The sequence below is a fragment of the Geotrypetes seraphini genome, chromosome 1 (genome assembly GCF_902459505.1).
Source record: "Geotrypetes seraphini chromosome 1, aGeoSer1.1, whole genome shotgun sequence".
NCBI classification, from domain to species: domain Eukaryota; kingdom Metazoa; phylum Chordata; class Amphibia; order Gymnophiona; family Dermophiidae; genus Geotrypetes; species Geotrypetes seraphini.
In genome coordinates this window covers 222,733,567-222,746,669 of record NC_047084.1, presented here as the reverse complement: position 1 = coordinate 222,746,669, position 13,103 = coordinate 222,733,567, and the positions used below count along the sequence as shown (strand labels likewise).

Genomic DNA, 13,103 nt, shown 5'->3' with positions numbered 1-13,103 from the left:
GTGTTGAATCTGCTGCTCAGAAAGCAAAGTTAACAAACTGGTCTTTGTAACAGGTATGTCAGGCATCAAATCCAAACCACACCGGAAGCGGAGCAAATGAAAACTGTAGCACTTGGCATAAATCTGTCTTTGTTTGAATATGGTATCAGCATTACTAGTAAAATCAAACAGGAGAAAGGACCACAGAAAGGACTAGCGTACCACATACATGATATTCTCGGGCAACAGCTTTTCCTATCAGGCTACTGAAGACTTTCTTCACATGAACTACAAATGTAAATCCTGGCAATGGCATTCAAGTGTAGCTCTCATGTCTGGGTTTACCAGAAGTATGGCAACCCTACTCATGGCTGGCATCTAAAAAGGGTGTAAAAGTCATTCATGCTCCTAAGGCCTTCAATGAAAGGTCATTTCAGCTTTCAACTATTAGCATACCAAAAGTCAATATAATTCAGGGGAAGACAGAATGCAAATGTTTTTTTAAAAGCTATGTAGATACTAGTTTATACCCATGCATAATTTGTTCTTGTGATCTATATAAGTGAATTGCCTTTGCAGCTAGAGCTGGTAAAAAGCAACAATTTCAATAGTGTTGAAAGGGGAGATCTGAAAAACTGCAAAATATGAAATAAAAATTCCAGATCATCATTCTGTAGCTCTCAGGTGTTTTGTATTTTTTTTCTAATGTCTCACTGCCAAACAAAATGTTACGAATAAAGAAATGGGGAATGGGTGGCCATATTGGCTCCAAGAGCATCGAACACCCACAATACAGGTAAAATAAACTGATATTTAGGGTCTCATTATGTTTTCCACCCTAGACATGGTGAGGATGCTTTTGTGAGAAAGTATGCAAAGCTGAAAGACTCGCATGAAACCCATGTATACTGCCAATGCTACCTGAAATGACTACTTCCGCCTGTCCAGAATAAGATTTTTCTATTTGTTTGATACACTATGACACTGAAACCGGTTCTCATCAATGCAAGGGCATCTGAAATGAAGTTAAGCCTCCTTTAGCAGAGCTGCATAGTGACACAATGTCTGAAACAGCAAATACAGTTTTACAAGGCCTCCTCTTCAAAGTAGTGAGAAGATGGTATCTTATGCACAATGCAACTTGTAGTGTAAACTAGAGATTTGATTCACACTTCTAGTCACAAATAATCATTCATTCATGACTGTTGCCATTTTCCAGGTCTCGCCATGTCTGGGTAGGTAGAACCAACATTTCAGCCATCATACTGTGGCTTTCTTCAGGGTTTGCTGTGAGGCCTACAGTTTGTCTTTATATATAGTGGGTCCACTGACCTGATTGAGGACAGGGAGCATACCCCGAAGAAAACCACAGCATGATGACTGAAACATTGGCTCTACCTACCCAGACGTGGCGAGACCCGGAAAACAGCAATAATCTTGACACCAGCTGCGGAAGTCTAAGAGAACAGATTATATGCTCAGTTCTACATTTCAAAGCTAAGCCTTGTGTATTAATTTAAGTACTTAACTAAAAATTCAACTTTTGCAGGTGGTGGCGAGAGCCAAATTATACAATATTTGTGAAAGATATATGTCATAATCTTGTGATAACTGGACAGTGAATTCAACAAATGATTCTTCACCAGTGTGTCATATTAAAATGTAATAGTAGCTTCATATTTGTCTTTTGACTGTCAAAGTATAATATAGTATGAATGTGCTTTACAGTACTTGTCTAGCAGCAGTCCAGAAGAAGCAAGAATGTACTCGAGTCCTGTGACATTACATTTGTGCCAAACCATTCAAGATTCTGAACAGTTCATCTGATGGCATCATCAATATTCTACTGTCTCTTTAATGGTTCTTTCACCATTACCATTAAAGAGATCGTAGAATATTGCTGATGCCAACAGATGAACTGTTCAAAATCTTGAATGGCCTATATATATATATATATATATAAACTTTTTTGCTATTGCACAACTGCTTCCACAGATGAGTCAACTGTCAAAGGATCATCCCCACAGTTCAGTGACATTTAACAAAACACACACATTGCATAAGTACAGACAAATGATCCATCAAGCCCAGTATCCTGTATCTAATAATGACCAATTCAGGTCACATGTACCTGACAAGATCCCCTCCCAAATAAAACAAATTTTAAGCTGCTCATCTCTGAAATAAGCTGTGGATTTTCCCAAGTCCATCTTAATAATGATTTATGGATTTTTATTGTAGGAACTTGTCCAAACCTTTTATAAACCCTGCTAAAATTAACTGCTTTTATCACACATTCTCTGGCAACAAATTCTAGAGTTTAATTACACATTGAGTGAAGAAATATTTTCTCCGGTTTGTTTTAAATTTAAATTCTGTATGTGCATGAAACCCATCAGAAAAACTTTGGGGGACAGTTACCGAAGTGTGCTAATATAGTTAGTGTGAGATTCAGCATACACTGCTAGCACCGGCCTACGCTAAAAGATACCACGTGCTCTATGCTAAAAGTCCTATGCTGCTTAGCTTGCAAAGGGGTGAGTGAGTGAAGCATGGGCAGAGATTGAGCGTGAACTGCACATTCTACTTAGCATACAGTAATTAACATACACTGCCACTTAATACCTCCTCAAGAGATGGCATCAAGTGTATCCATTTTAATTGCAAGTGAACTTAATGCATTATAAGGAACATTTGTGTGTGGTAACTGCAGAGGACATGCCCCTTATCAGTTACAGTAAGTGCAAAATATTTCTACTCTAAATAGACCCATTTGTGCCAAGTGTTCAGTCTTGATCAACAAGTGTTCTGATATTCACAATTTAGAATGCTTTTCCTCCAAATGCATCAGAATGACTGTCTTATTTTGTAAACCTACAAGTCGCCCTATTTATGCTCTTCTGTTGCAATAAGACTTTTAGCATGTCACACAATTAATACATTATTCTGATTTCCTGTTCCATACTCTTCTGTTGACTTTGATTTTCAAAGAGTCTGAAAATCATCTTAGAAAAGACCTAGGTCATTCCATCTCCACTGTGACAAACCTTTGTGGAAATGACACATATGAAATGACATCACCTTGGATTCAAAGCATACTGAGGGAATGTCTTCAGGGAGTAAATGATTCAATGATGATGAACGTTGCCAAATGAGAGATGGAATTAAAATATGGCTGCTAAACAAAGGTAACAAAATGGTGTTGCTTCCAATTTACTGTATTCGCTTCAGTGCTGAAAATTGTGCAAAGTGCTGTAGGGATTCAAGGACTAATTGTGCCACATTCAGCTCAAGAAAACTGAAAAGATTTAGACGGACATCATTCACTCCAAGGACTTCAGTATTTGTTCACTGGGACGGATGGGCCATATATTCTTGTTCTTGCAAGCATCAGTAATGTTTGTTGTATTTACAATCAGAAACCGACCTTCCACTGCTCGTAATGTAACTCACTGACAGCATAAAATAAAAAAATTTAAAAACTGATATATTCATGCTTCTTTTCATATCACACAAAGGTGACCAAGAACGAGAGAACATGCTTGTCTAACATTGTTTTCATTAAGGATAAACTGTCTGAAGACAAAGCAGCAGTAATTCAATGGAAGGCTGGAGTTTTTTTTCTTTTTAGTGTAGCTACTATATCTTCAGTAAAGGATTAACGTAAGCGTTCAAGGAAACTTTCACTTATTCAGCTATGGCATTTCAGGAACAGGGCGTTTCTGTTTCAAAGTGTCAATGAGGGACAAGACTCCTCGCTTTACACTGGTTGTGACTCTTCGCGTCACCGAGTCTGCAGGCGGAGGAGGTGGAGGTCGCATTTTTTGTGAAGGTGGTCTGGCTACCAAGCACTTCTGATATCGTAACTGGAATAAAACAGATATTTCCACAACTGTTATGATTGCCAGAACACACTGGGATAATGTTTCAATACATATATTAACAGTAAAATTAGGTACAGACTTAAGTATACAAAAGGCCCCCTTGTTTTCAAAATATAAGGCAGAAACAAATCGTGTTTGAATACTGGGTTGTTGTGTATCAAAATGATGGCAAACATTTTGAAAATTAAAGTTACAAATGAAGTTTCATAATGCACTCTGGAATAATGCTATTTTATGTAGCCATATTTATGCACAATTAATGCAATTTTCAAGCATTTTCACAGGTACAACATCCTTTTCTGATGGAAATAGGCACTTTGGAAATTGCTCAGTCTGATACAAGGGTAAAACTGTGGATACTTTTTTCTTAGGCAGTTTTCAGGTACTGTTAATGTACCACGGTACTGGTGCATAGTCTGTGGATAAAAACTACCCACCAACTTTGCAGATAAGCAGTCAGTATGAAAATTGCCCTCAGAATTAGGTGACATAAGTGCATTCAGCTAACATATGTGCTTAACTCCTAACTCCTATTTTACATACACAGATCTCTTCATTCATTCATCCAATTTTCTATACCGTTCTTCCAGGGGAGCTCAGAGCGGTTTATATGAATTAATTCAGGTATTCAATACCTGGGGTATTGGGGGGACCAAGTGGCCTGTCCAAGGTCACAAAGAGCAGTGCATGTCAGAACCCATGACCTCAGGGTTCTGAAGCTGTAGTTCCAACCCCTGCACCACACTTTCAGACATAGTATGGTAGGAGACAGCATGGCAAACACTGTTTGACATGATGGCAAAACATAGCTAACAAAGCATGGTAAAACATATGACAAACATGGTATGGTGAGAAATAGTATGGTGAGCCTACTATTACAAAGCATGGGTAACAGAATGACAAGACTTGACAAAATTGGTAAGGCAAGTGTGTGTAATGAAACACAGCATAGAAGACATGGAACAGCAAATACTGTGTGGCAGACATGGCATGAAGCATGGTAGACAGTGCGGCAAACATAATATGGTAAATATGGCGCATAGGACAAAGATGGCAAATAGTATGTCAGAGTTTGGAAGAACATTGTATGAGAAAACATGGCATAGTCAGATATAGAACGAAGCACATAGTGTTTTAGATTCGAGACAGTGGAGGATCAGGCACTTTGTCAGAAGGTTAAGGGAATTTGATTGGCGCACTCTCAATGAGGGTCAGGGGAAGAGGTGAGTTTTTATTGCCTTCCTGAAGTTCAGTGGGCCTTCTAACGATCTTATGCAGGTAGGTAGTTGTTCCAGAGGCATGTTAGGTAGTGCGAGTAAGATCTTTTTCAGATGTTCTCAAGGCAGAGGACTCATCCTGAGGGCATACAATCGCTCTTCATCTTGCGAGCGGAGCGGTTGATTCAGGATATATGGTTACAGAAGCAGGTTGTGAACTAATGAAGTCAACGTTCAAGCTCTGTTTTTCTTACACTCTGTCACCTTGGGCATGCCACTTCACCCTTCATTGTTTCAGGTACAACTAGATTGTAAGATTTGGGCAGAATAATTACTCATGTACCTGAATATGCAACCTGTCAGCTCAGAAAAGGTAAGCAATCTTCAGTAATTTACTAGTAATCTCATAAAAATCCAAATCTTTATCTACAGCTACACTAATTTATACTTGTCAAGATTAGGCAAGAGGTCTAATCCAGAATGAATGTTATATGTCTGTACAGAGCTGCACACAGCTTCTAGTGTTATATAAATGATTATCAATAATATTTCATTAACTAGTCTTATAGCCCGTTACATTAACGGGTGCTAGAATATATGTGTGTATGTCTGTCTTTAATTCTTTCTCTCTCTCTGTCTGTCCTTTGCGCTTTCTATCTTTCTTTTTCCTTGGCTGTCCACCACCACCCCTTGCCTGCTCCCCCTATCCATTCTCCCTTCCTTTTACCTACCCTGTCCTGTTCCTGATTCCTGCAAACTTCCCTGTAGGTGTCTCTTCCTTTTTTTTTTTTTTTTTTAATTCCTTCTTCAGTCTCAGTTCTTTATCTGAACATTCCCTTCCTCAGTCTCTCCAACTGCAACTCTATTGCTCTCTAAGCCCCTGCTGTGCATGTCGCTCCTGATCCCCTCTCACTGACCCTTGCGATTGCGTTTCCATGGCAACCCTGCTCACGGGTCTGTGAGTGTAGGGCCATTTTGCTTATTTCCTCGTGGGAAGCTGTTTTGCAGGCTAGTGGGTGTGAGGAGCGGCCGGGATCGCGAGTAATGCCTAATGCTTTGTAGCAGAGTCCTATGGAGGAGGAGTAGCTAAAAACCTCCCTTAGTTGTGTCCGAAGTTATTTTTAAGTTCTGCTTCTCTCACGATCCCTGCCTGCGTCGGAAGCCTTCTCAGACGCAAGTGCGGCTCGTGAGAAGAGCCGCGGCGGCGGCTTAGAACTTAAAAAATAACTTCGGCCACAACATTACCTTGGGGTCTGCTGAACTTAAAAATTAATTATTTGTGAACATTAGCTTGGGTTCCGCGAGTGTGTAGAGCCCTGGTGTCCGATCGGGTCCTGTTTGGTCTGCCACTGCCTGGAGGAATTGAAGAGCGTGTAGGGCGGAAGTGGGAGGCGGGGCCTCAGCACCGGCCGGGCGGCTCGTGCCGCCGGCCCTGAGGAGTTCGAGGCCGGTGCCGGACATGGGGCCCCCAGGAGCTCGAGGCCGGCGGCGGACATGGCTGGCGTGGCATGGTGAAGGAGGAACAGAGCTTGGTGACGTAAAACCCGCGCATGCGCAATCGTGTTTCCGCGACGGGATCAGGGAACACAATTTTTTTTAGTGCGCATGCGCATCCTACCATTTTATTATATTAGATGTTGTATCTACTGTAGTTCGGCTGGGAAGGTTATGGGGTTGTGAGAGTTTCTAGAAAGTCATACATACGACCAAACATACATATACATCCAAATATGTATTTTCTTTGCCTATACTTGGACTTCTAGTGCAATAGGAGTGTCATTCTGGACAGTAGGGTATTCTCCCCATGGCTCATGAGATATGCAGAAGGAATCCATTCCAGGTTTTTAGCTACTCCTCCTCCATAGGACTCTGCTGCCCCCCTTCAGTTTTTCCATTTGCACGCGAGCTGGAAGGTGCTTTCTCATCTGCTCTGTATATTTCTTTATTATTTTGGTGGGTTTTGTGGCTATCAATGCACCAGAGCTCCCTAGTGTGGGGTAAGGCTCTGCTTGTGTGGAAAAGAAGCAAACTTGTATCTGCAACCAGCAAGTTAATCCCTTGGGGACCTGTTTTGCTAGCCTATAAAAAAACTTTGTGGAACTCGGGGTCCTTATCCCTAATAGCTTAGCTCTCCTACTGAATTGCAGGGGCTTGAGTTCAGGCTGTTAGGCATCAGCAGTGAGACACTGTTTGCATTGGAGGTGCAAATGCAAGCAGAGGCTCACTTCCGGCTCACCACATATTAGCTTTCCCATGTATTCATCATTATAGGACCCCCAGGGACTCCTGAAGACTTTTGGTCGAAACGCGGAGCGTGTTGGGTCCTGCATCCCCAACGGACTAGGTCCTTTAAGATTTTTATGTGGATCATTTTACTTTTATGTGGATGATTTTATTTTATGTGGATGATATTATTGTACCTTTGGAACTTTGACATTTTCAAATAAAGTCCATTTAGGAACATCGTCATTCCACAGAGTTTCTTTTGGTTTCTTCTGGATTTTCTTCTCTGTGGAGATTTTGGGGTCATTTTTTTTTTGTTTTTGCCTGTGGCAAGCAATTGCCAGTCTCCTTGAAAGCACATTCCACAAGAAACATGGCTTCTTTGTGAGCAGAAGCTTAGGCAATTTCACCTGGGGAGATTTGTAGGACCGAAATCTAGTCCACTCTGCATGCATTCTCCAAGTTCTATAGAGTGCATGTAGCAGCATGGGAGGACGTGGCAGCATGGGTGTTACGAGCAGGCAGAGGACCTGCCCTAGATTCTGGGATTGCTTTTGTGCGTCTCTACTGTCCAAAATGACACACCTATTGTACTAGAAAAAGATTAGGCTCTTACCTTGTTAATATCTTTTTTAGTCAATAGGTGTGTCATTGTGGGACCCCACCCTGTCAATATTTACTCTGCCTGCCTATTGTCTCATTCGAGAAGTTCGAGACAAAACTGAAATTTTGATATCAGTCAGACTTTAGGGTTATGAAGAATAATCTATTGCTATAACATATTGAGGGAATGTTTGAGCTCCATAAATATTTCTGATTAGTATAGTTATTTTGATGTTTTGATTGTTCAATTACCATTTTTAACAAGTTTGGTATACTTTCAGAGCAGAACAGATTTGTGGTTTGGGGAGTCTCACTGTACTCCTCCTTCTTATGTGTTCCTATATAGGGCTATTGCCTGCTTTGGTACAAACTAAAGGGGGCAGCAGAGCCTTCTGGAGGAGGAGGAGGACTTGAACACCTGGAATGGATTCCTTCTGTAAGGGTTGTGAGCATGGGGAGAATAGCCCACTGTCTAGAATGACACACCTATTTACTAGAAAAGGTATTAGCAAGGTAGGAACCTAATCTCTTTTTAAAGCATATTGTTTTCTGTGGTTCAATCAAATGTAGCTTAAGAGGAGCATTTTTCAAAAACATCCAAGTTTTGGGTTGTTTAGATCAATACATCCAACAAAATGTCCATCTTAGAGCCATTTTCAAACAGGAAAAATGTCTGCATTTCCCTTTCAAAAATGGCTTCAAGATGGATGTATTTGCATAAAAGATATCAAACCAAGCCCAACTTATGAACACAAAAGCAGGCACAAGAACATCTATCTAGCATAATTTTGAGAGAAATGGCTACACAGATCAGAGTAGCAGCCTAATGGTCAGTGAAGTGGACTTTAAATAATAACACAAATGGTACATTTCCCACTATAACACCTTTATTTTGTACTGAGAGACCACCAGGAAGAGCATAAAACCGATGACACCTATTTGTACACCACACAATTGCCTTCTACCCTGCAGGTGTCTCCTATATATAGGAAAAGTAGGTAATTTGGTGGTTTTGGAAAACAACATTTCCACCACAAATGTACTATGGGAGTAGGATTTGGTCCTGGACCCCCTTGTTCACAGTTCACTAGGCTTCTCCTATAATACCTGGTTTTAGTTCTTAGTGGGTGTGCGAGAGGGACAGCACCCACTAGGTAATTAAGGAGGAAAAGTCCATAGTCTGTTATTGAGAAAGACATGGGGGAAGCCACAGCTTGCCCTGTATTAGTAGAATGGAATATTTCTACTCCTTGGGTTTTGGCCAGGTACTAATGACTTGGATTGGCCACCGTGAGCACGGGCTACTGGGCTTGATGGACCATTGGTCTGACCCCGTAAGGCTATTCTTATGTTCTTAATCCATCTAGTGCAGTGGTTCTTAACCTGGGTTCGACCGAACCCCAGGGGTTCGGTGAATCAGTCTCGCGGGTTCGGCGGAGGTCAAAACACACCTCCGACTCATATAGCGCTTCGGTCATGATTAATCATCTATCAGTTATTCAGTGATTTTGATCAAGAATGATCGTGTACTCGGTTTCTTGATCTATCAATCTGTAACTAACGCCTTATATACATCAATCAATTCCTGATCAAAATTTGTGATTTAACTGATAGATGATTGAACGTGACCGAAGCGCTTATGATTCGTGATGATATGCCCAGCTTGTCCATAATTGGCTGCAGGTGATCACACAACATCGCTTGGCCTATCTGTGCTGCAGGGGATTTGATGCGCACAGTAGTCGAATTGTAACTGTTGTGATAGTACGTCGTGTGATACCTATCTTAATATTTTAATCCCTTACTAACTATATCGAGCAAAATACGAAAGTGGTCGGACGAATATGTACAATATGGATTCACATGTATAACGGAACGTGATGGGAGTCAGCGTCCTAATTGCATGATTTGCAATGCCAAGTTGAGTAATTCTAGTCTAGCTCCGGCAAAACTAAGGGAATAAAGAAGGGTTCGGTGAACACGCATATGAAACTGGTGGGGTTCAGTACCTCCAACAAAGTTAAGAACCACTGATCTAGTGGTTAAGTAGTCATTCATTTTTATTTTCTTATATTATAGCAGTTGACGATTGTTGAAAGAGTTCCCATAGAAGAGTTGGAACAAAAACGGCCTTGATGTGCTGCTACGCGAGATCTGAGTAACAGTCACTGTGGATCGTAAGCCAGGTAGCAAAAGATCGCACTCGATTCACACACAAAAGCAAAAGCACACTGATGTTGTACACTATATTGTACTGAACTAGGAGGACGCGCTACAAACATACCAAATAACTTACCAAATAGCAAGAGAAGCAGGAATAAGCCAGACAGGATAATTCATGATGATCTGAAATTAAACTGTCTTAAAAATGTTATGCCCAAGAGTTAACAAAGACACACACCTGAAACAGTGCAAGCAACTTTTGACCAAGGCCTGGAGCATAGCATCAGCATCATCTGGTTTACAGATGAAAAGATATTTACAGTAGCTCCACCAATTAACACAGAATAATCGCCTTCAACAACACTGAAGCATGAAGTTAATGGAAAACATCTACTATGGTCCCACCCAACCTTCAGACAGTCAGTCATGGTCTCGATCGCAATCTTGAAACTCAGGATCATAGATCTGTTCTTCATTGATCCTGGAGTTAAAATCAACAATGGCGCATACTATCAGGATGTCCTCTTGATGCAGAAGCTGTTGCTAGTGATCTGTCGCATGTCAGGAGACTATCTTCCAACAGGACACTGCCCCAACACATCAGGCAAAGGGCATTGTAGAACTGCTATATTGGGAGACCCCAGACTTCATTGGTTCAGACCTCTGGCCTGCAAATTCACCAGACTTAAACCCAGTTAACTACCAGTTCTGGGGGCTGATACAGACACATGACTACCAGACAGCGATATTTGATGTTGAAGACCTTTAAACAGCACCTCATCTTTGTTTGGGCTGAGCTGAAGCAGAGCATCATTGACAAGACCATAGATCAGTGGTGACCATGCAAAGGGAGCACACTTTGAATATCTGTGTGGTGCAGTAGTTAAAGCTACAGTTAATGCACCCTGAGGTTGTGGGTTCGAACCCATGCTGCTCCTTGTGACCCTGGCAAGTAACTTAAGTCCCCCCCAAGTACATTAGAAAGATTATGAGCCCGCCGGGACAGATAGGGAAAAATGTTTGAGTACCTGAATAAATTCATATAAACCATTCTGAGCTTCCTTGGGAGAATGGTATAGAAAATTGAATAAATAAATAATTACGTCATAAAACTTTTTAAGAACATAAGAATAGTCTTACTGGGTCAGACCAATGGTCCATCAAGTCCAGTAGCCAGTTCTCACGGTAGCCAATCCAAGTCACTAGTACCTGGCCAAAACCCAAGGAGCAGCAATATTGCATGCTACTGATCCAGGCCAAGCAGTGGCTTCCCCCATGTCTTTCTCAATAACAGACTATGGACTTTTCCTCCAGGAACATGTCCAAACCTTTCTTAAAACCAGCTATGCTATCTGCTCTTACCACAACCTCTGGAAATGCGTTCCAGAGCTTAACTACTCTCCGAGTGAAAAAAAAAATTCCTCCTATTGGTTTTAAATGTATTTCCCTGTAACGTCATCAAGTGTCCCCTAGTCTCTGTAATTTTTAATGGAGTGAAAAATTGATCTACTCTGGTTTTGTAGACTTCAATCATATCTCCCCTCAGCCATCTCTTTTCCAAGCTGAAGAGCCCTAACCGTTTTAGTCTTTCCTCATACGAGAGGAGTTCCATCCCCTTTATCATCTTGGTTGCTCTTCTTTGAAACTTTTCTAGTGCCACTATATCCTTCTTGAGATAAGGAGACCAGAATTGAATGCAACACTCCATATGAGGTTGACCAAGAAGCGATACAGGGGCATTATTCAGTTCAAAATTCATTTTCACAAGGTAGTATGGTATGGTGGGATATATTGACAACATTTTACATCAGCTTCATTCAGGACACAACACACCAAATTTTCATAATTGGCCAAGTTCTGTGGAAGATACAACAAAAACATTTTGGTGTCTTTTTTTCGATGCACAATGTGTATTATTTGGCAGGCAGGCACCTGCCACGGTTAAAAGTCAGGCTCTGAGGCCAGAAAAAACTAAAAACAAGCCTCTGCTAAAAGTAGGAAATAGGACTTTAAAGCAGCTTGGGGAAAAGGAAGGGATTCATAGGAACATAAGAATAGCCTTACTCGGTCAGACCCATGCTCCATCAAGCCCAGTAGCCCGTTCTCACGGTAGCCAATCCAGGTCACTAGTACCTGGCCAAAACCCAAGATGTAGCAATATTCCATGCTACCAATACAGGGCAAGCAGTGGCTTCCCACATGTCTTTCTCAATAACAGACTATGGACTTTTCCTCCAGGAACTTATCCAAACCTTTCTTAAAATCAGCTATGCTATCTGCTCTTACTACATCCAGAGCTTAGCTATTCTCTGAGTGAAAAAAATTTCCTCCTATTGGTTTTAAAAGTATTTCCCTGTAACTTCATTAAGTCTCCCCTAGCCTTTGCAATTTTTGACACCTGTTCTACTCCACTCAGGATTTTGTAGACTTCAATCATATCTCCCTTCGGCCATCTCTTTTCCAAGCTGAAGAGCCCTAACTGTTTTAGTCTTTCCTCATACGAGAGGAGTTCCATCCCCTTTACCATCTTGCCGTTTTCTAGCGCTACTATATCTTTCTTGAGAGGAGACCAGAATTGAACGCAATACTCCAGATGAGGTTGCACCATGGAGCGATACAGGGGCATTACGACATTCTTAGTCTTGTTAACCATCCCTTTTTTAAATAATTCCCAGCATCCTGTTTGCTTTTTTGGCCACCGCTGCACATTGGGCAGAAGGTTTCATTGTATTGTCTACAATGATACCCAGATCCTTTTCTTGGGTGCTAACTCACTAAGGTGGACCCTAACATCCGGTAACTGTGATTCAGGTTATTCTTCCCAATGTGCATCACTTTGCATTTGTCCACATTAAATTTCATCTGCCATTCGGATGCCTAGTCTTCCAGTTTCCTAAGGTCCACCTGCAATTTTTCACAATCTGTATGCGTTTTAACAACTTTGAACATTTTAGTGTCATCTGCAAATTTAATCACTTCACTCGTCGTTCCAATTTCCAGATCATATATAAATAACTTAAATACCGTATTTTCA

The 13,103-nt window shown here is 41.1% G+C and overlaps 1 protein-coding gene across 24 annotated transcripts in view; it reads right to left on the bottom strand.

Moving 5' to 3' along the window:
- Window positions 1–2,229: 2,229 nt before the first annotated feature.
- Window positions 2,230–13,103, bottom strand: part of APBB2 (amyloid beta precursor protein binding family B member 2) — a 586,942-nt gene continuing 576,068 nt past the window's right edge. For all 24 annotated transcript variants that reach the window (XM_033946701.1, XM_033946629.1, XM_033946610.1 and 21 more), the window contains one exon: window positions 2,230–3,845. In XM_033946701.1, the coding sequence (XP_033802592.1) occupies window positions 3,675–3,845 (171 nt within the window). In that variant the 3' untranslated portion in view covers window positions 2,230–3,674. The remainder of the gene's footprint in view (window positions 3,846–13,103) is intronic.